The sequence below is a fragment of the Struthio camelus genome, chromosome 3 (genome assembly GCF_040807025.1).
Source record: "Struthio camelus isolate bStrCam1 chromosome 3, bStrCam1.hap1, whole genome shotgun sequence".
Taxonomy (NCBI): domain Eukaryota; kingdom Metazoa; phylum Chordata; class Aves; order Struthioniformes; family Struthionidae; genus Struthio; species Struthio camelus.
This window is the reverse complement of record NC_090944.1, coordinates 90,230,615-90,253,956: the sequence shown is the minus strand read 5'-3', so window position 1 is coordinate 90,253,956 and position 23,342 is coordinate 90,230,615. Positions and strand designations below refer to the sequence as shown.

The 23,342-nt window shown below is 39.2% G+C and overlaps 1 protein-coding gene across 5 annotated transcripts in view; it reads right to left on the bottom strand.

Annotated features, from left to right (window-relative positions):
- Positions 1-23,342, bottom strand: part of PCNX2 (pecanex 2) — a 171,814-nt gene that overhangs the window by 7,934 nt on the left and 140,538 nt on the right. For all 5 annotated transcript variants that reach the window (XM_068939009.1, XM_068939011.1, XM_068939012.1 and 2 more), the window contains 8 exons: positions 22,954-23,207; positions 18,995-19,228; positions 16,775-16,878; positions 9,535-9,679; positions 8,169-8,399; positions 7,544-7,818; positions 6,558-6,742; positions 1,904-2,352 (listed from right to left, as the gene is read on the bottom strand). In XM_068939009.1, the coding sequence (XP_068795110.1) occupies positions 1,904-2,352; positions 6,558-6,742; positions 7,544-7,818; positions 8,169-8,399; positions 9,535-9,679; positions 16,775-16,878; positions 18,995-19,228; positions 22,954-23,207 (1,877 nt within the window). The remainder of the gene's footprint in view (positions 1-1,903; positions 2,353-6,557; positions 6,743-7,543; positions 7,819-8,168; positions 8,400-9,534; positions 9,680-16,774; positions 16,879-18,994; positions 19,229-22,953; positions 23,208-23,342) is intronic.

Sequence of the window (23,342 nt, the reverse complement as noted above, 5' to 3'; positions counted from 1 at the left end):
AAGAAAAGCAGACCAGGAGATAGAGGTATAATACCACAGATGTACACGTATAGAGAGAGTCACAGAATAATTTGCATTGAAAAGGACTTCTGGGGGCCATCTAGTCTAGTGCTCTGCTCCAAGCAAGGCTATCTTTTAAGTTGGACCAAGTTGCTCTGGGGCTTGCTTTATACACCAACTTTTAAATTCAACCTACAAAGAAACCTTTTCATCATAACCGAATAGGATTATCAGACTGAAAAGGTTACATTCAGTGTTACCCCACAGTGAGAAGTCCATTTCTATATAAGCTTTTTCAGAAGCATGCAGCTTAAGTATAACACTTCCTTCTTACCACTCTCAAATACATACGCACCTAGACTCTGAGCAGTTGCTTTGGCCAGGACTCACCTCATCTAAATTTGGCCATATAGGCTACACATATCATCTAGGTCATCAGTCATTGGCAGAGAGAAACAAGTCTTTCAGAGGAAGATTTCCTTCTGGCAGCTGTAAAGATGAACTGAATTGTCCTCTCCACTCAGTAAAAAGATCACACCCGCAACCTAAGACTTCATTCCAGAATTTTAAATGGCTTAAAGTTAGATGAGGTGAATCTCACCATTACTACCCTATATATTGCAGACTGGCTGAATTCTTGCAAATTAGGCTGCAAATGCTTGAGAGCTGGAATTATGCCATGTCATCTCATGTGTTCAGTTGTATATGTAGAACTATCATTAATGCTCATTAGAGTAGGACTGAGTAGGGCCCAGATGAGTAATTTTCAGGCAAGTTTTGTGTGAAGTTAATGGCAAACTCATCTTCAGTGGACTGTACTGTATAATATTTTTGGGGCTGAGAGCAAAAGATACACAGGTTAAGGAGCTTTTTTTTTTTTCACTTGAGGTTTGGACAACTTTTTGAAAATTAGTTAAATTTACACAGTTCAGAGTCATGTTAGCAGAAAAATGTTTTAGAGTTCCCATCTCCACAGTTTTGCCATGCTGACAATTTGATTCCCATTTTGATAGGTGAAATGTGAAAGTCTTAATTATGTTGTCACTCAGGCTCTAATTGCAGCCACCCTTTATCTCTAATGGCTGCCTTCTTATGTTACTGCTCTGTAGTGTTGAGGTGAAAGTTTCACAATGCAGGAAAGTAACTGATCACAATCAAAGTTAAATAAATACAGTCAAGCAAACAATAAAACAATAACACTACTCTGTGTGCTGAGTTTTCCAGGGAAGATGGGAGTAGAACTGGAAGCCTACTGGGAAGAAGGCTGGACATTTTTGTGCAATATTTTTCTGTTAGAAAATGCTGATTCATCAAGCATGCAGGTTTCCTTAAAGACTTTTCATTTCCTTTGGGAAGCGTTTCCTAAAGACTTCCTTTCAGTAACCCTTTCAACAACAAGGCTTTCAGGTCCTGGATCAAATTTCTGGTCAGAAAGAGAAAATAAGTGCATTTTTCAGTGGGAGCCATTCTTCTTCGTACAAATAATTTAAGTAAGTCAGTCCTGGGTAGGCAAGCAAGGAAGAGACTACCTAGTGCGCTGATGGTGGTACTCATCAGCTGGGCTTGTATAAAATTTGGAAACTTAAGGTCCTGATCTAAGTAAAATGAAGAGGGACTTTGCTCCAATTTGCCAGCTCAGGTGCATGCCTAACAGCCAGTCTATCCATTATTTATGAATACATCTCTCTCTATCATATGCACACAAATTGAACAGTCTCATTTTCATCGTGATGCAAAATCCAAAACAAATACCAAAATCCTGATGTTGTTTTAGAAAAGGAATGACTATTTTCTGACCAGTAAGAAGGAAGAAACGAAACCGTGGTGAAGACGGTTCAAAGACCTTTTACAAGGGCAGCACAGTAACTCGTGGTGAGTACTGCTACTTATAGTTCAGCCTTACCTGAGCTGCTTGACTTGCTGCTCTGGCAGATGGACCCATGGCAATATTCATACTGCTGGATGACTGGGTGTCACTGGTGTTACCTCCATCTGCAGCGGAGAGCCCAGAAATGACCAAAGCGCTTGAAAAACTCCTCTTGCCGAACAGCAGGCTGAGAGTTGAGCTGGTGGAAGAGGCCAGACTGGACCTGAGCATTGCTGCAGCTTGGTCCTGCACAGTCAGCTGGCCAGCAACAGGAACGGCAGGGGATTGAGAAAAAACAGATGTTGCCGAGTTGTGGAGTGACAGCTGACTACTAGAAAGCCTGTGGGCAATTTCGTGGGCAGATGTAGATGTTTGGATGAAAGGCTGGCGGCTTTCTACGATTGGTCCAGAGTGACTTGAAACAGGGGGCCTTTGGTTTAAAGCAGTGTGTGCCTGGACAGAGTGACTCCTGAGTTTTCTCCTGCCTTTAAAAGAGAAATTAATATATTTAGGTGCGCTCTTCACTGGCATCATGATGAAGTCCATGCTATTGACCTTGTCCAGTGCATATGTGTCACTGTTTGGCCAAGAATCAAGTTTTGTCAGCGTTACCAGAACCACAAAAATTAGAAATTGCTAAACCTATTAACCTGTTAACCTATTAAACTGTTTTTACCACTGGAATGGTTCTGGCTTTGGTCAGAATCGATCCAGCAGTTCTGCACTGAGTCGTAAGACAAGGGATGAGAGGAGAACCCAGGAAACCTGTTCTCATCACAGGCTCACACCTATTCTATCAAGCACATTTTTAACCTGCCTATTGAATGAATGAGCATAGTATTGCTGTAACTCTATTCCCGCTTGACACCACCACTAACTTAGGCAACGCTGAATATTCACTTTAAATGACTTGCTAAACTTTTAACTACAAAAATAAAACAAAAGTCTGTGAATTAAAACAAAGCCACATTAATAATTCCTGCATACTGGACATTGGAATTTGAGAATAGACACCACAGAAGTCAAGCCGCATGAAGGTTTTTTAGACTTAATAATTGAACTGAGTTCTAAGAGTGATGAGATAATTACAGTGTAACACAGATAACAGCTACTTCAGGCAGTCTATTGGAGGTCTAAATGAGACCCACATCATAAGGCCTTTGCCCCATGTTCTGAAGCATCTTGATGCAGCCACTGTTGGATACAGGAAGTACGTTCGGTAAACTATTCTGACGTGCCAAGGCATTTTCTGTCTTCCTGTACATATATCCCCCCTTTTTTAATATTTACATCAACACTGTATGTCATTCAGACAACCCATTTCTGTATTTCTTATGCTTGCCTATTTACATAAACACAGAATGCAAAATAAGTCAACTTATCAGCCAGTGAATCTACCAGATACCTGCTTTCACCCAGGCACTCTGCAAATCATGCGCAGCAGGCTGGCATGTTCAGCAAATACCCCGTCATGTGAGTGCCTTCCTAGCTTTTTGCTTTCCAGGAAACTCCAGCCATTAACAGACACTGGCATTTTGATTTCCTAGCTATAGCTGTCGGGTAGAGGGTTGATAGCAGAAAAGCTGTTGAGACCCATCAATGCAGAAACAAGTTTTTCTGGCTGGCATTCCCAGGTTATTAGCATTTTTTTTTCCTTTCATTTCTCCCAATACCTGAACTATGGAGGGGAGGGAAGCACAGAAACTCCTCCAGATACTGAGATTTTGCAGCCATAAAGCAATAGAAACCTCACAGTCTTTTTAGAAATATGATTGCTTGCTGAATTCATGAGGATTCCATTAAGGTAGGATTTCACATTCAAACTATTTACATTATATAGCTGAAACATACTGTTTTACTTCCACCCATCTACTTTCCAGAGGCTGGTATCATTAGCCCCATTTTGCAGATGCTGAAGCAAAGAGAATTTAGGTAACTTGGCACACAGTCAGATGGCAGAGCTGGTGCTGCATAACCTCACTGGAGCTGCTTAGCTGGAATAAAAACCTAGTTGGTTTGGCAAGCACTGGACACTTTTCCACCCCATTTACAATATATCATTATTTCTACTTTTATACTAAGGACAATAATAAGTAATTTTCTTAAGATGGCATGCAAAGCAGCATCCCACGTAATAAGAGCCCCAGGATCGCTATTTGAGAGCAATGGGACATGGCCTCTGTTTGGCAAGCGTATGCTGCACTTTAGACGCAGTGAGTAGGGAGGGCACGTGCTGTAATTGGGGGGGGGGGGGGGAGAGGGTCAGGCCTGGCTGCTACAGTGGCATCCATATGCATTTCTGACCTCCCCAGAGATTCAGGTTGTTGAGACTCTGGGGTTTTGGTTAAGTGCTTTAGTTTCTAGGTCTGATGGTTATTTTAATATGTTACTGTTTTAAATAAAAAGAGCAGATTGGAATTAAGAACAGAGGGGCTGCGGAGTGTTAGTTTGTTCAGGGGCTGTTGTGGCCAAACATCTGTTCCTGATTTAAACTGCCAAGCTGACCGCTGTCCAAAAGTATGCTATATTCAGCCCAAATGCAGTGGTTAGAGCACTGGCTAGGAGACCACCCATATCTACACATAAATAACACTGTCCCTGAAAATACTTAGGAAATGAAGCCTGATCTATAAACTGCATCATGAAATCAGGACAATTTTGGGGTGAACCCCACACATTTCCAATGCTGTTGATTTGGGTTGCATTTTTATATATGACTTTAATTGCATTTTGCAGACTCAGTGGCACCAGGCTGCAAAATGAAATATGAAAATATTAAATGCACTTGATTCATAGATTATGAGTCTAGAAGGGATGACTGTGATCATCTAGTCTGCCGTGCTATATAGCGTGGGCCATAGAACTTCCTGGAATTAATTCCTGTATGGTATTATTAATTATTACTATTATTTTAAAGAAATGCAGCCAACATTTCCAGTCCTGGAGAATCCATCTTAATCCTTAGCCACTTGTTTCACTGGTTATTTACCCTCACTGTTAAAAACGTGCACTTGATTTCAAATCTGAATTTGTTTAGCTTTGTTATATCTAAACCTACTAGAACCAACTATCTTGGTCAGCTTTTGGTGGCCAGGACATATTTTCCAGGTCTTTGATCAGTTTTGTAACTCTTCTTTCAACTCTTTCAAAATTAGCAATACATTTCTTACATTAGGGCACTGTGCATGATAGGCCAACAGTGTCCTGAACCAACGTCAGATTGACAGATGTGTATTACTCAGGTCACCCTGTTCATTCTTTTTTTGAAAGCTTGCATAGCATAAGTTTTTCTCAGTCCTCTGGTATTGCCTTAGTGTTCTGATACTGAAGATCAAACAGACCTTTTTAACCAGCTCTTTTAAAAACACTCTTGAATGAGAGTTATTTGGATTTTCTCAGTTAAGCATATAGCTTTGATAGCTGCTCTTTAATGATGTTCTTTGTAGCCATTAGGACGGAAAGAACTATTTCATCATCAGATGCTAAAACTATATCAATCATCTAGATTTTTCCCAAATACAAATCAGACCTGTTTTTTCTCATTTCTACCTTATCGACCGTTCTACCTTTTTATATAGCAATGGATCAGGACTATTGTTATGATTTCCGTTTCTAATATTCTTAAAAAATAAAAAGCAACAAAAAAAACAGTTTCTTCTTACTCTCCCTAATGCTGCTAGCTGGAAATTTCTCCTTGTTTAATTCCCTTTCTCTATCAGTTGTCTCTCAGGACTGAATGCTGATTTGCATTTGCTCTTTTCCACTTCCTTGCATTTGTTGTGCATTTCTTCATTTTATCTCAAAGCCAGGTTGCTTTTTCTTAACTAAGTGTGACCTTGTCTCTTAATTGTGAGTTTTTTAGGCATCCAACGCATTCTTTTAAACAATGCACAATTAACTTTCATTATTGTATGGGATGCTCAGGTTCATTATTTTACAATTAAGTTTGCCATTCTGATTACTGCAGTGTCAAATTATGAGTATGCACATGAGGATTCCTCAAAAGCTAGACTCAATTAAAAGCAGCAGTTACTTTATTCTTATAATGTGATTTATATTCATGGCAAGATTTTCTCCAGTCCTGTCCATTATTTTCAATGATAGGGCAAAATGATCTAACAGGAAACAAACAAGTATCATACCTTTCTAGTTCTGTGCTTTAATTTATATGATGATACCACAACTGTAATATAAAGCCAGTTAACTCAACCTTCACCAAATCCTGATCCCTTAGTGATAGGTCCTAGAGTGACCCACTAGCAAACTTAACGCATATTTCCAATGAAAAGTTGAGTAGTTCTATCTTGTAAATACATCTGAAGTACTTTTAGACTCGTAATTTAAGAACAAGGTTCAGCTGTTAACTGACAGAAAGACTGGCAACATTTAATTTTTTTCCTGATAACTGCTGTATAGATTCAATGAGTTATTTTCTGTTTGTTTGTTCTCCACATACATACACTGATGAGCAACCAAGCCAATTCCTCAAATAAATCGTTGTGGTCCTTCTACGATAATTAAGACTTTTGCATCGTTTCTGCTCTGCTATTCCAAGTCAACAGTAAGTAGGGGTTCATTGTGTTAGAGGCTCCCTGCATCACACACACAGGCTTCCTCCCATCTCCATTTCTCATTCTGCCGTTGTTAGTGTCAAGCCTATAGGAAAAAGTCAAGGAAATTATGTAAATACCTGTGTGCTGGTGGACCTCCTGTGATGCAGCCTGCAACTGAGGTGTTCCGTTTCTGGTGTGCTGCGAGCTACTGCTGTGGCTTGAATTACCTGTGGAATTGCTGCCGGATGAAGACCCCCCTCCACCATCCACCTCTTCAACGTTACCTCTGTCGTGGTGAGCTGCGTGACAGTCCTTTCGCATTCTGTTTGCAGGAACAAACACACGGTCAGCTATTTATTATGCATGAGAATTTGTGCTTCCAGTGTTAGGCCTCCTCACAATAGAACTGTCTCACTGTTCTTTCTCATGCCACTGCAAGTCTTTTGCCATTTTATGGACTCACAAAGATGACAGCATGGTAAGCTTAGTTGGGACAAAATTGTGTGGTGATCCTACCCAAATCTTTCCTTATCTGTGTCAGGTGGCATAAGCCCTGCAAGACCTTAGCACTCTTCATCTAATGTCAAATTGGGTTTCTAAAGATTAAATTTCACATGAGGTAACCAAGCAGTTCATTCCCAAGAGGTCTGGGAACGAACTGCATCCTGGGAAACCAACATATTGAACACCTGGGTGTCTTAGTATTCTAGCATAGATCTTAGCGTGCAAGCTGGCTGCCACAGAGTGTTGAAGAGTCTCTCTTCAACAGCCACAGCAGCAGTAGGGCAGGTGCAGGTATGGGGGAACACTAAACTTTCCCTGAAAAAGGGAAATGTCTGTCATGCTAAGTGATTTGATAATGATGCTTGTCTAACATAAAGAAAGCTCTACTTAAATGCCATTAATGAGTTAATGCATTTGCTTTCTGCCACATCTGTAGGACTTTTATTTAGCTTTTATTTTATTTATATTATAAATAAAACAATATATATTTTGCATTGTTTGCGACTAATTTTTACTCATGGGTAACAGCATGGAATTACTCTTTTTGAACAGAAAATACAGTGGAACTGAGACTATAGGGTCTCTGTCCTGCATATCATGACCAAAATTTAACACCTACCTTAACCATTTGGATATGAACCATTGTTTAATGTTGTCCAAACTGACAGGTCCCCCCCAAATGTTCCTCAGTTGGCTGTGTGTCCCAAGGTACGAGGTGGTTAAAGGGGAAACGTACATTGGGTATCCCAGTGGCTGATCACATGAAGAATTAATTAAGTTCCGCAAAACCTGTTTATTATTCTGGATGCTTCCTCTCTCCGGGTTACGATTGCGTAAGAAGATCAGTTCCTGCTGCTGCCCAGCCCAAAGCCCTCTGACACACTCCTTGTTCACCTGCAGTTAGGTAAGAAAAGTTTGGATCGTGTGAAAACATCTGCTACTAAAGATACACGACTATGTGATATAGGTAGGATGGCAGTATCCATGTGCATGCACGTCGTGTCTTTGTACCAGCAGCTTTTATGACCCTTTGCAACTACTCCCTGGTTAAGCCTGGAATGTCATTTCTGATACGCAACTTAACCGTGGAAAATGGAAGTGAACTGAACAGAGCTCCACTTCTGGCCTCCAGTCGCTACTCTGATTACTATAATCAACCTCCTCCTTTTGGCCAGATTACTGAGAAATAATATTTGTTACTACAGAGCTACATTACTGGAACATTAGAAAGGTGGCATAGCTACCTTGATAACTTTGAAGCTCAAGTAGCTTTTGTGGAGCATGATAACTTTATATTCATCTGCTCCTTCATCTACCACATGTCTCAGGGTTAGCAGCTCTTCCCTGTTGGAGAGTACAGCACTGCGCCAGGCTGGGTCCCCTTCGTGACAAATCACAACCTTTTCTTCAAAAGACTGGATTGCTTCATATAAAACTGCTGGGTCCTCATACTCATCTGGGCAGGTGAACTGGTCCTGGTAGTAAATGAAGACATAGTAGAACGGTCAGGCATCTCTGTGAAAACTAGTCCCCAAAAAGGACTTAACATTTGATACAGTGTGTATTTGTGGAGGCAGATCATTTAACTTCATGGTAATACAGAGAGACGCAACTTTGTATCTACAGTTTTTTGTATCAGGATGTAACTTGATCTTACCTCTCTACTGGACAAAGACACTCAGAGAACTGACAGTTCAACCATTCTCTTTTTGTAACATGGGAAATCAGAGGAGCCTTCGCTTAAGCTGGAGGGAGATCAGAATTACTCAGGACACTCTGTAGTTCATGTGGAAATCCTTATTTTTATTCATGAAAAAACACCAACAAGAACACAGACTGGGAATCCATCGGCAGATACCACAATATTCTTTATCCGCCACACAGCAACAGTGCCAGTGATAACAGTCATAAAATTATTTTCTTCAGTTCTCTTATGTTCATTCACTGCTGTTCTGCTTCAGTTCCACTACAGAGCAATTACCAATAGCATACATCATGAAAACGTATATCATTACATAACGCTCAGCACAGAACAAGCAAAATTTAACTCCAAGCTATACAAGAGTTGAGCTGGAGAAATTCTGAGCGACTTCAGTGGCGTTGTGCCAGACTTTTACAGCTGAAAACAAAACAGGTTCAGAAACAGCATGACTGACTTACTCAACTGTGACACAAATCCTTCAAACAACTATTCCTCTCAACTGTGTCTTTTAATATATGGAATAGTGTTACACATGTATTGCCCATCATAAAAGGATTGATAAATGAGTAACTAGAAACCATCTTTATAGTATCTATGCAAATAAAACATGACACGACTAGCATTTTGTTTTCATGAAAAATGCTGAGTCAAGGCCTGGAGTATAAATGGTTTTAAATGGGGAACTAACGGGTACAGAAAAAAATATAAATGAAAGAATGTAAGCTAAGTAATTGCTGAACTTTCCCATTTCCGTTAAGGAAGTTTCTCAGAATAAAGCAACAGCTACTGTGTTTCCCTGTACAGGTACTGCGTTTCCCTCTCTTTTCTTCTTTGGACAGGTCCTGAGGTTTCCTCTATTTCCCTAGGAGAATAAATGCAACAGTAAAAGTAATTTAAAAAAACCCTACCTGATGCAGCTTCAGAGACATTCTGATTGCTGGGGCAACAACCTTATGCAATAGATCCATGTCTGCAAAGACCCACTCATCTTTGGCTGTTATTCGAAAGTCTCCTTTGAACAGTGCATGGAGGCCGTAGAGAAAAGAATCTAAACTGTAAGAGAAGAACAGTAATTATCTCCCAAACAACGTCACGCTAGCCCACGTCCCTGCAAGCCGTCAGCCACGTGCTGAGCCACGCGTGCAGCTCGCCAGTGCCCTCGCGGAGCTGAGAACGGAGCATGGCACTGCCGTGGGTCTGCTCGCTGCAGATTCTTGCCCTGGAAACAAAGCAATTTTTTTCTAATGAAAAACCATTCCTTGTGGTTAAATGTTTTTCCTTGTGCTTGTGCTGTTAGTGATTGGCTATGAAATTAATGTGGCACCTGGAACATAAGTTGTTCCAGGGGAGGGTGGATCACTGCCCCCTAGGGTTTGGGGGGATCAGGCTGCTGCACCTCTGAGGTTGTGGCAAAGAATGCCAGCAGCTAGGCTGCCATACTTATTCAGGCCCCCACCCTTCGTCCCCTTACTTGAATGTTTACTGATGAGCACCGCTAGCGTTAACAGTTCTGCTTGCAAGGTGAAAAAGAAAAGAAGAGAAAAACAGCTGTAAAAAATATTTTCAGCAAACTCTTGACACTTTTGTCATGAAACACAAAACCAGACTTGACCATTAAACCAGACATACTGAAAAGAACACAAAAGTTTCATAAACCGTTCAGCAAACCAGGCGAGAGCATGAAATAAACTATAGGCATGTCATATTGAAACAACGAACCTTAAACCAAATGTGTGCGGGGGGCTGGTTTTTCTTTTTTCTTTCGGTTTTAATATAAGAAACTAGATGTAACCAGTTCTGCCTGACCTTGAATGAGGGGTTTGCCTGGACCTGAGATTTAAGAAAGATGTAAAAGGTGAAAATCAAGTAGTTGTAAGAAAATGGTTGCATTAGAGCTTTGTGAAGGGAAACAACTAGCATTTAGCTCCAGTTTTACCCTTGAATCACGAGCTTCCCACAACTCCACAGCAGCCACTTACATAATGTTTATAGTAGCACTGCAGTCCTAATGCTGTTCTGAAGAAGTGATCTTGAAATGAGGAAAACAGAACCATCTGTTTAGAACAGGCATCTCTTACAAACCCACAGGACATGGTTTAAACTACCTGCCAAGATTTTACTCACTCTTGCAAGAGTTGACTTTTTAGATTTTACAGGCTCTGAGGAGAAAAGGCATTAAGATGTTTGAGATTTTCATTACTATCCAGGCTTTCTCCAGAGAATGAATAATCCTTCGACTTGATTGAGCTTTCTTAATTATTTTAGGAGAGGAAAAGAATCCTTTAATTTTTGTTTCTTCTCCAAGAGAGGGAAAAGAGGGATTAGGAAACTGCTTGGCCTATCTTCAGCTCAAACACATTCTAAAATTTTGCCCTTGGCGGGTAGCATGTTTTACAAATGATAATAGAAAAATATATACATTGTTACCAGAAAAACAGCTGTATACTGATTTTCTCTTTAGAAAGCACTATGTAATACAAATCAAGTAATCAGTGTGACTGAGGCCAGTCAGTACGGCAGAGCTTACTGTCACTGCTGGGAATGTTATGAGTACAGGGAAGCGCTTGTGAATTCTTGACTCGTTTGCATTTATTAGTATTTACAGAGTTACACATTAAAACATGGCTATGTGAGATAGCTAGGCACTTATAAACTGAGATCTTCAAAATGTTCAAGCACTGATTTCAATGGGAGCTGTTATATGTCTTCAAGGAATGGGTCCTGATCTGGGCTGACTTTCAATCAATCATCTCCAGAGACTGGAAAACGATAATATACCCAAATCCTGTTTAATAGCTAGGAAAGCTCTAGAATAAAGCATCTAGGAAAAGAAGAAAAAAATAGTGGGTGAAGCCTCTATTGTGGAATATGTGGATATCACCTCCTTGAAATTGGTTAGAAATCTGCAGGGTCCTTTCACCCACCCAAGCATGTGACTGAACATCCAGCATACTCAGCTGAATCCTTGCCTGCAAAAACCGCTTTTATAGCTAAATATTCTCTCCAGGATGAAACTGAAAAAGATGACCCTGAACTCTACACCTACTGATGATTTTGTGGTAATTTTTTTCCCCAAGTAAGACCTATTGCATTTGCTATGAAAAGTTGGCTGGGAGCTGGCAGGAAAAAGAACCATTTTTTACATCATTAGAGGCTTTCAGAGCCATATCTGAACACCACAGCAGACGAAGACTTTGCGTTCACATCAAAGGGTCTTACAGGCATCGGCACACGCTAAACAGGCTGCTGTGAACAGCAGTATCTGCTGAAAGCAAGGGCAGGGCTAGGACAGCTAGTGCAAACCGCAGGTAAACATCAGCAGAAGGAGCAGAGGGAAGCGCATGTAGCTCTCGCTGTGCCTAGTTTGGAAAGACCCATCAATCTCTCATCCCTCTGCATAATAAGTTCCCTAACCAATGTTTTCAAAAACAAAGGCAACTGCTACAGGGAGCAAAGCAGTGGTGGCAGAAATGGTGTGAGGCTGAGAGTCAATTATTTTATACATCGTATTTTCTACCAGAGAGATCTGGCGGAGATTGTAGTATTCACAAAACAATGCAAATTTTTTATTCTGCCAATCATAATGAGGCCTTTGGGTACATCCTACCTATAACATGACACTATCTCCACTTTTTACTTCTGTAACATGCAACCCTTAATCCACATGAACTGCAGCTGTTGGTATGCTTCTCATTATGCTCTCTGCTGAAGACTCAAATGAGATTATGAGGAAGCTATAACCCATGTACTTTGATCTCTGGCCTGACTCAAGGCTGTTGCTACTTTCTTTGCCCAGTTTTAATATACCTCTATTAGAAATCTGCTGTAGTTGCAGGCTTGTTCCGAATATTTTTAAAACTCAGATGCCAAAGAAATTACATTCATCGGGAAGAGATATAACTACTAGAAACTTTTGGAAACGTTTCTAAGCCTCTAAACTAAGAAGCTCAAAAACTTGCTATCACAACTGAGAGCTCTTTTAGAGCATTATTAGTAGGTATGTGGAACAATCTGCCCCTCAAACGTGCAGAAAGGAGGGGATTAAGTAGCACCACAAGTATCAGAGGGAAGGCAATAAAGCCAAAGGAAATACTCCCTCTTATTTCACTCCTTACATTGTTTGAAAACTGAAACTAAAAGCATTTGATGCAAACTTGAAAACAGCACAGACTGATGAAGATTAATGAGCTGGTAAATATATCTGTGTGCATCTTGTACACTAAAACCCATCCTCAGGATCTGTGCATTTTATAGACCTATCCTAACGTTAACTGTAAATTTATTTAAGTAATAAAGACACATGCATGCCTGTCAGCTGATAATGATCTCTTTGTCTTAACTCACCTCAAACAAATACCTTCAGTTGCAGTCCCTTTAAATTGGATATTTCAGATGATAGTGTTTGTGAGAGAAGGGTCAAACTTTTCTCCCCTGGCTCTGCTCAGCCCCAGCACACCTAACTCTGCCCCATCTGGTCTACACCTCACCAGTGGCCCAGCAGCAGCAAAGGCATTAGGGAGCCTCCTCCAGTGCCTCTACTATTGCCCCAGATGCAGGGCAGTCCAACGCGGGGCATCCGGGGGCCGCAGCGGCGGGCAGGGAGAAGGCACCCTGGGCCAGCTGCCTCTGCCAGCTTCACCACCAGCAGGGGTTCCTCCAAGCAGAGAAATTATCTTTTTTAAAGCGATCCTCTGTCCATGCTGAGTAATACACTCCAGAGGGAACTGAGGGGACCCAGAAATGCAAGCTGGGTAACACCAGAAGTATCCGCTTTCTCGTTTTCACCAATGTAGAAGATGTCGCTGTTTGTTTTTAAATCTCGGCTTCAAGAACAACTTGGCTTCTCTTTCAGAGCCTCTCCTGTGCTCCAGGACATGCCACTTGGAGAGGCTTTATTTTTTATATTTTTCCAAACTTAAAATGTATATTAAATATTTATTTATTAGTAGATCTTGTCATTGAATAGGATTATTTACCAGTCTTTAAAAATGCTGAAACATATCACTCACCTTTGAATAAATGAATGGTAATGTCATGTCATTCTTCAAATTGCATTTTGTGCAGGATGCTTCCTAATGACAGTTTAAAAGAGCATGTGATTTGCATAGCAATGTTCTGCCTTCTTAATGAATGCATTTATTGTGTAATCTAGTGTTAATGTTAGGTTTGTACTGACATTTACATGAACAGGTATGCTGAATAATTATTTACATACATTATGTAAGAGCATTTAAAATCTTGGTTTACACAGTGACATTTACTGATTAATAGATTAGACAAAATCATGTGTAAATGAGTGCAAATTGATAGTTTACATACACAATGTAAACTTTAATCTCAGTTCTGTAGTGCACAGCTCAATGTAACGATACTTTTGCATTACTATTTTTGTGAAGCAGTTGGATGACTGTCTCTCCTCAAGACACAATGAGGACTAGATTTAGTCGGCAGGAAGTTTCCTACTACCTGCACAGTTACCCAGAGAACAAAGCATGGACCAGAGAGCAAATTCTTAGCTGCTTTACTCACAGTGGACATACCCAAAACGCCTTCTAGAAACAAGTGCGAGGAGGAGAAAACTACTGCCCATTCCATCTCAAATTTGTCAAGGCAAGAATCACAGCCAGAATTTTTAAAAGTCCCAAAATGAACTGCAAGGTCATGTCTCAATGCCTACCAAAGTAATCCAAGTCTTTTGTAGTCTAGCATTTGAGTGGGACCAGACACGGGTTAGGAGCCCCAACACGTTATGAAGTGAGTCAGCTCAACAGCCATGTAAGCAGTACGTCCCCGTGATGCACACAGGTGATCATGGCGCTGCCTGTGCAAACACGAGCTGTGCAGAAAACAGTCTTCAACAACCAGGAAGCCCAGAAAGGTTCCCAAAACACCATGACACCTCTTCATGGGAAAGGGCCTGCGAAGCATCACTTAGTGATTTAGCAGATTCCTCCAGCTTCTAATGACCCTGAGTACTTCTCTCCTAATCTGACTGAATACAGATCTGCAGCAAGCTGAGAGCTGGGAGTGAGGACCAGCAAGAACGCTCTAAATTACCCTCTGTGTAAGCTACTTTCTCTGCCAAATACAGAGAGAGAGGAGGGAGGCCTTCAGCACCTAAAGTCAGACCTTGTGAACATCCCCCTTCTGGCCTCAGCGTTGTTTCATGTGTTGGACAGTCTCCTTCCTCTTTGCATGCTGTGTTACTGTAGCCCTATCCGAGCCTTGCTCACTTACTGTTTCTTTTTGTTTAAATAACTTGCGGTGATCTGCGTGAAGCACTAAACAAGAAGTATGGCAAGAACTGCTCTTTGTGCTGAAGTGAACGAATTTGAGGGGGTTTTGTTGATAATGGCCTTGATGTAAGGAGGGAAATGTACCCACTTTGCTCCTTAGTTAATAATTTCTACTAAATTGTTTTTGTCAGGGACTACATAATAGCCACATATTCCTTATTTTGATGTTGTTATTTTCAAGTTATCTCTATGCTCAATATCAAATAAATTCTTTAAGACAAAAGATAACATATTTCACTGAACTAAAGTCATGTTTTGTTGCTGGGCCAGTCGATAACTTGAATTGTGCTACTCAGATTACTTTTGTTTTTTCCTATTTTTAAACCTTTCCAAGAGTTGAAATTATTAAAGGTAACTTAACCAGGAGGATATGTGACACAGGTTTTCACAGCGAAACTTTTCTAGGGAAAGCTTTTGCGAGGTAGCACTGACAAAGGTACTAACAGAAGCTGCCACTTAATTCCTGTTAGGTTGCAATGCACATTTTCAAAATACTACGATTCAATACTGCCCTAGAGCACTTCCTTAACAAAAAGAAAGCCAGAACTTAATTAAAGATATAGTATTATATATAATAGACGCAGAAGAACAGGGACAGAGCTGTGCGATGCATACAACTATCCCAATTTTTTCTCTTCTGCAGATCTTTTCTCCTCAGGAAAAGAATTTTTCAGTATGGAGTGTCCGCTCACCAAAAGAAAGAAACTCATTTGGCTCACTGGTAATTTTCTGGGTGTAAAAAAGACACAGTTTAGCTGACTCCTGCAATCATTATTAAAACCTTACAGAGGACTTTGCAAATAATTATCCTAACCAGTCACACTTTCCATGCTAAGCTTTGGAAAGTCTCTGATAATATTATCTCTTTGCATTAGCTATTGACTATGTCGGCCAATAAAAAGAAGTGACATTGTTAAGGTACCTGTACTACTGCCAAAGCATCATAATGAAGAGTTCACAAGCCTGTGGAAAGTACATGCAGCACGATGACAATTTTAGAAAGCTTTTGCGGTTATTTTTAGCTGTGCTTCTAATATCACTGTCACATATCTGCTGCAGGCACAGATCAAAATCACTTTAATCTTTTCTCTGAAAAAAATGATAAATGCACGTCAACTTTTCTATTATGTCCCCAAACTCTAAAATTTGGTTCCTCAAAAAATTGGGCAAATTTAGAAAAATTGAGCACTTACTAAACATGACACTAAGTTGAGTGCATAGAAACTAAGGGAGAGGAAACTCTACCCAGAATAAAACTAATACAGAAAAGGAACATGCAAAATCTAATAGAGGAGAGATGGAGAAAACCACTGAAGAAAGAGAAGAGAAGCAGTTCGCTGAGAAATAAGCCATGTAGGCCATGAACATTTTGAGTGACTAACTTAAGACATAAAACCCGACATTATAAACCTCCCAAATAAGAGATAACAAAGTAGAATGAACATTTAAAGGATTGATTTATCTTATAATACAAAACGCATTCAAAATCTTACATGCTGTCTTTGTTTATGATAAGACAAATCCTCTCTAAGGAGCATGTTGATAGCAGGCTAGCTAGCTTTGCTCACAGTTTTGTACTAAAACAGCAATGTCATTTAGAGATGACATATTTAATACATTTTTCTTCTGTTGTTAAACTCCTGTGAACAAAGGGAGTTCTGAGCATTAGTTATTCTGGAAATTACCATGCAAAGTATTATGCAGATCAGAAGATGACCAGGAATGGCAAAGAACAAATTATTTCATGGAGGAAACAGACTTCACCTTGATCTAATGTTCTGCTGAGATTCCACAGTAGGTGAAAGATGACAAACAGATCTTTTAAGATGAGGAAAAGGATTCCTAGAATTACCTGATGGCCATATTGTGAGCTGCAGTTCCCAAAGCTCTTCGACCAAGGATACACAAGGCAAAGGAAAGCGTTACTAGAGGAGAATCCTCATCACTGTCCAGGTGCTACAAGGTTTTAAGAATAGCATGATATTCTAGATGCAAATACCATTTTTTAAAAGCATTGCAATATTATAATAGGCGTATAAATGGTAACATTTGTAAAATTTGTATGTACCTGGACCTACCTAGATAAGCATTTTTTGCAATTAAACGGAACAAGATCACTGTAATCATAGGCTTTCTACAAAATGCAAGCTTACTTTGTCCATTGGCTAGACACAGAACATTTCAATCTGAGGTGATGAGATCTGAAGGGAAGGGGTCTTCGTTTTTTTTTTGTTTGTTTGTTTTCCACAAACGACTTTCTAAAACAGAGCAGAATCCTTACTGCTGAGAGGCAATGCAATTGGAGACAGCCAAACCCCTTTTCATGGGACGCGCGGTGTATATGAGACCCCAAAGAGTTTTCAGAACAGTCTACCTAGAAAACTTTGGGGGACTGAATTTTAGTGATTAACAATATCCACTTAAATTAGATACCACTGACGACACTGATCTCACTTTTTAAACAGTCAAAACATTTCATTTACATTTACTAGCTCAGGAGCGCCATTTTTTACTGAAATTTTTGCAAAAAAGTTTGCCGTCAAGCAGGAGGAAAAACTGAAACAACACCCCTTGAATGAGAATCTTTAGGAGGTGTAGATTATTATTTTAGTCTATGCAATAGGTAATTTCTTTGTTTCTAAAACTAAAGCCTATTATAATGGATATTTTAGCTGCTTCTACAAAATATACTGATTTTCAGGGCTTTGGGTACTGTGAAGCTTTTTTACATCTCATCTCCTATGTAAACTCTACATCTACATTTTTAACGAATTACAAAAATAGCACTAAAATAAAATGATGTTAAAATACATATAAATATGTGCGCACACACACACGCACTACTGCATGCATTGTTTCGTCCTTTCAAGTCTAATTCGGATGAGTTTCAAGTCTCTTGGGCATCCCTAAATCTATTATTCTGTTTGAAAGTCTCAGCCACATAACAAGTGAAAAAGTGTCATTAAATAGTAATTTTCCTTGCAATATGGAATTTTTTGTGTGTCAGAACTTTGGAGCTGAGAAACGAAGATCAGCAAGAACAGAAGACGAAACATTCACAGCAGGAGGAGATGGGTGATGAAGGCTCAGGGGACAACTCAGTGAAAACAAAATCAAAGTAGTGATATGTAGAGGAACTGGTGGAATGGTATTCAGGTTTACAGACATTAGAAGGAATGGAAACAGAGAAGAAACATTAAGATTAAGCGACATTACTTCAAATAAGGTCAGTGGTAACAAATGGGATGTTTAGTCAGTGATCCAGAATGAAAAATTCAAATAATGGCATAGAGCGGCCAGGAAAGAGACACTCGTCATTTCTTTCAGTTGTCATCAATAATTAGAGAATTAAAACAAAGGAACATGCTTGTTTCCAACTGTATTCTCCCCTTCTGCTATTCAGAGTATCCCATGCAAATACAGGAGTGTATTTCCATCAAATGATCTGTGACCACCAGTAATCTTTTCGGTTCAAACCGCTAAGAACTTGTGGCTGTAAACTCGCCCTTGACCTTCCAGAGCTGTAACATAATTTCATGTAGTTTTGTGGTGTAGTTCACATTTGAATTATGAGCTTTCAGAAGTGACCTATGCTAACAGATAGTTTGTTATGTACTTCCCGTATAGTCGAAGACCGTGCCCGAGAATAGCAAGCGTTTGAAAAAGGTACACAAGCATTGGCAAGTGTTTGGCAGATGTACCCAAACGCTGGCAAACGCTGAAGGAACAATTGCTCCGGTGACATTCCCCAAACACAACCTGCTCCAGCAACACTTGTTATATCTGTGCTTTCTATAGATGATGAACTAACAGTGCTGGAGGGCAGGCACAATAAGGGATTGGCTCTGTATCCAAAGAGTAATCCTTATTAAAGCTCATTTTTTGTGCAATAATAGTCTCCATAATTTTTTTTCCATTCTACAAAACAGACACTTTCCCATTGTGTTACGTTTCACAGCTTAAATAAAATATATTTCTTGTATTATTTCAGAGCAGCCAACAGAGTAACCATGCACCATTTAACTTCTATCCCAGGAATTAAAATACTACTAATAAGAAAAAGAAAGCTTACCTCCGCCCTTTTTCCAGCACAATATTGAATCCAGTCCAGATAAACACTGCAGAAACTAGCTCTTGTTATTCCTTGGAGACATGGAACATAATCTTCATCTATGTTAACATTAAACATTGCGAGGTCACGTTCAATATAATGCCACTTTGCATAAGGCTGTAGTATCTTTTGGATGGATTCATCTTTTATCCAGTGAATGATTTTGGGCGAACTTGCTGTAAAGTATATTATACTCTGTCGACAAAATGTGCATGTGTTAGCCACTGTATCTCTGATTAAAACAGAAATATTTTACACATAGAAGAGAACATATCAAATAAGACGGTATTAACTACTCATCATGGTACACATTTTTTCTACTTTTTGCCATTGGTTCATATGAATGTTTAGTCAGGATGACTGTAATAACTAATGTCTAAATATTAGACAACAGGAAAAGAAGAAAGCCTTACTTTTTAAAATATTGCTGTCTCATAGATGAAAATGCATACAAACCACTAGACAATGATAAGAATATAGTGTTCCAGCACTCAGATGTGATAATTGGAGAATATTACTGGAGTTCTAGAGTCTATTACAAAGAAGGTCAGGCTGATAAAAGCTTAGGCATGTTTTGAAAAAATAATAGCCAATGGGCACACAGTCAAAAAAGGATAATTTTTTCTATGCAGTCTTCCTGTTTCCTGGGAATAAAGCTTTCCCAATTCTTTAGCAAAATCGTCTTTATTATGATTTAACTGTAAAGGGGAGAGGCAATAGGTGTGTACAACACAGCTCTGAAAAAACCTGTTTTAATTGCCATTTTCTCTCTGCATTTAGTAGCGCCACTATTTTTGATGATATTTTTTATGCTGTTTGTTGATGAAGCCAGTGAAGAAGAACGAAGTATCTATTACATCTAAGGTTAAGAAGCTGATAACTGATGTAACTGACTATTTTCAAATAACCAATGGAGCATGAGCACTCAGCAGGAGCACTTTTACCAAACACAGAAACTTTAGAAAATAGCAAGACTCGTATCTGTGCCTGGGTTTCTGAGCTCAAGGTCTTCTAACCAATTGGTTTGGAACCATTAAAATAATAATCAGAATAGCTATCAGCACTAAATTTAAAGTGCATTTTCAAAAGAGAAGGAAACTTAAGAAGATGTTCCGGTGTTGCAAAGGACAATGGCAGCAGCTGAGAAGTCCCATTATAATGTTTCATAATTATGATGTTTTATTAAAGGATATTAATTTAAAACTGGATTCCAAAGCAAATGAGGGGCCAGTGAACACGACTGAAGATGATGTGGTTCTACTTTACCCATGCAATGGAAATATTATTAAACAAATAAACGTATAAAATGAAAATCTGATGGATTAAAAAGGACAGAAGCACTATCAGCCCCTTTTTAAAATCCCAGACGCCATACACAGTTTATCTTTTAAATTATACAAAGATACAGGAGCAAGTGAAAAATTAAGCTCCAGAGGAAAAAGACAAAACAGACAGGTACAGACTGGGGACGGACCCTTAACTTTTCCGCATGTGGAGAATAATACACCCTTTTTAAGAGATCCAGACAGAAACAATAGGAGCTGAAAACACAGCACTCAGCAAATGCAGACTTCTTGAATACTAAAAGATGTTTAAATAAGAATATATTGATATGAGATGGAGGAGGCACTAGGGAAAAATCTCACAGTAGTTGGGCAGGAAATGATTTCAAAATATATGCAGAAGGCTACAGGAGCTGACCCACTTTATTTGAGGAGAATAAAAATCCTTTTGTAAGAAGAAATAAAGGCCTTTCTAGGCTGCCAATGAAACTGCAAATGAAATAAATATATTAAGCACAAGAGGTTCAGTGCAATGCATTGTTTAAAAGACAAATATGACAATTATTCATGAGGCAAAGCAGAACTGAAACAAAGCATACATTCTCTTGGTTGATCTTGAAAATATAGTTTGCTCTTCATATTATTCTCACCTGTGTTTACATAGAAGCAGATTCAGCTGGGAAAAAAATCAGACTTGTAATCAGACATAAGAATAGCTAAAACTTCCACTACCTCACCACTATTCTGGTTTTACTAACTCTTCCTAAATATGTTTTGTGCACAAGTATATTCTCAGCTACATGGCAATTCAGAAACGATTTGACAAATATTTACCATATGGTAAGCTACAAAGAATAAACTAGAAGCACTCCAAACAGTCAGTATAATGGTAGTGCAGTTGCTGCTGAAACTTAAAGTTTAAGTGTTTTCTGAGTTTGTGATTTATGTGACCTGAATACTGCATTAACTAGAGTTCTTTCTACAATACCTTCCTGCCCCATTGAAAGGAAAGTGTCAGGGCTTTAAAACGTTCACAGTGAAATTGCCCAGGGTCTTTGCAGCTCATGGTTCTCCAACACGAACGAGCTGGGGAAGGAATGCGTTCTCACCTCTGTTTCTGATATTGTATAGCCGGAGATAAGTTCTAGCAGTACTAAGTTAACAGGATGATAGCTCATCTGATATGTTATGTAATCTTCTTACCTTCCTAGGCTGCACTAAGGACTTCACCAAATCTTATCAAAGCTCCTGTTCAGGGAAGAAACCAATAAGTTGAAGAGAAGGAGCAAAAAAAAATTTCCATTTATTTTCCTTTTGGGAGCGTCATTCTAAAGAAGCAATCTCCCGAGCGCGCTCTCTCTTCACTCAGGTTAGGCTGGGTTTTATCTTCAGTCTCGTTTGCCAACAAAAGTTGAGTCTAAAATTGCACCAGCTTATGTTCAGGTTTCATTTTAAAGTAAATTAGCAAAGTAATTGTGGGAACATACTCATTTCAGTTTAAACAAGATCTTTTTTCCATGTGGATTACATTGTGTAAAAAACATATAATTTATACTCACAAAACCCACTTTTGAAATGAAAGAAGCATGCTCACATGCAGTTTTGTTTCTAATTAATTAAACAAACCAGGCTGGTTAAGAGGCCTCACTGCACGTAAAATTATTTAAGAAATCCCAATTTCCATTTTACAAAAGTAATTGATTGAATGATCAAAACACCTTTGTGAGGCAATGATGTTGTTTTTACTGCATTTGTTCATTTGCCTAAAAAGGTGATTAATTCCTGTATAACAGGTCTGTCTGTAAGACTGATAAGATTTGCTGATTGCATAGATAGAGTAGGAAGGACATGCATCCCTCAGAGATCGTCAGAGCTTTGCTAATTGGCTTAATGGGAGTAGCAATGGCATAAATCATGGCATTTGGGTTCTGTTGCTTCAGTAGAAGACAATAAAGAATAGCAATTTATTCATTTGCTGGACCGGAATGGGTTCAAGCAAGGGGATGAAGATGTCTTGCTCAATTGTAAGGTTCGATTGTTTTGACAAATGAGTATCTGTGTGGTCACCACGACCTTAATAACACTACAACTACAGAAATGATGAAAGTGAATCGCTGTTTAATCCATGAAATAAAATAACTTCAAATGTGTTGTTGTATATATCTGAAACAGCATGTAAGAAGGGGGGTTGAACTATTAAAAAAGTACATTTGAGAAACAGCTCTTCAGAGATTTCCCAAGATCTTTTATGCTTGTTGATCTTTTTGTTTGCCAAACAAAACAGTAGTAAAAGCCAAGTCAGGAAGAAAATAACAAACTGTTAGCAAAGCTTTGCTTTGTAAGATTGTTTCTTATGACTTTATTGATACAGGATATTAACTCACCTTCTTGATGTCTGCTTAAGCAAATATGCGATTTTCTGTAGCAACTGGAGGTATGACTGGTCAGAATCAAATATAGCAAATGGACATATGAGTTAATTATCCCTTTCTAATTTCGAGTCAATCTGACTGGCTATAGAGCAAATGAATCGACTTAAAGCCAGTTATTTAAAACACTACTTCTAATAGAAAGCTAGCATTCTTTCTTTTTGACAAACCTGCTTAGGAGTAAATTCCATTTTACCAAAGAGTTTACCTTTATATAGTATCTGATAAGTATTCTCCGCAGATCAAACACTTGCAGCATTGTTGCAGCGTTGTTATCAATGATGCTATATCCTTCCAGGATGTACTGGGTTCGTGTTATTTCCCATGTCAGCCATCGGAGGTTAAAGGCTGCATTACATGATAACAAGTGAGGCAAGTGTCCAGGCTTACAACAGCAGCAGCCTTCATTGTCTTCATCTCCTTCTGTTATAGCTTCCACTTCTCTCTGCTGGCAATATGTCCCTTGGCAGTGAGAAAAAGAGAGCATGCTGGCAGTTACTGGGGGAGGAGGAAACCAAGGACTTCTTCCAAGCTAAAAAAGAATGACTGAAGACTCCAACCACTTTGCAAAAATCTAATAAAAAAAGCTACAGCAAC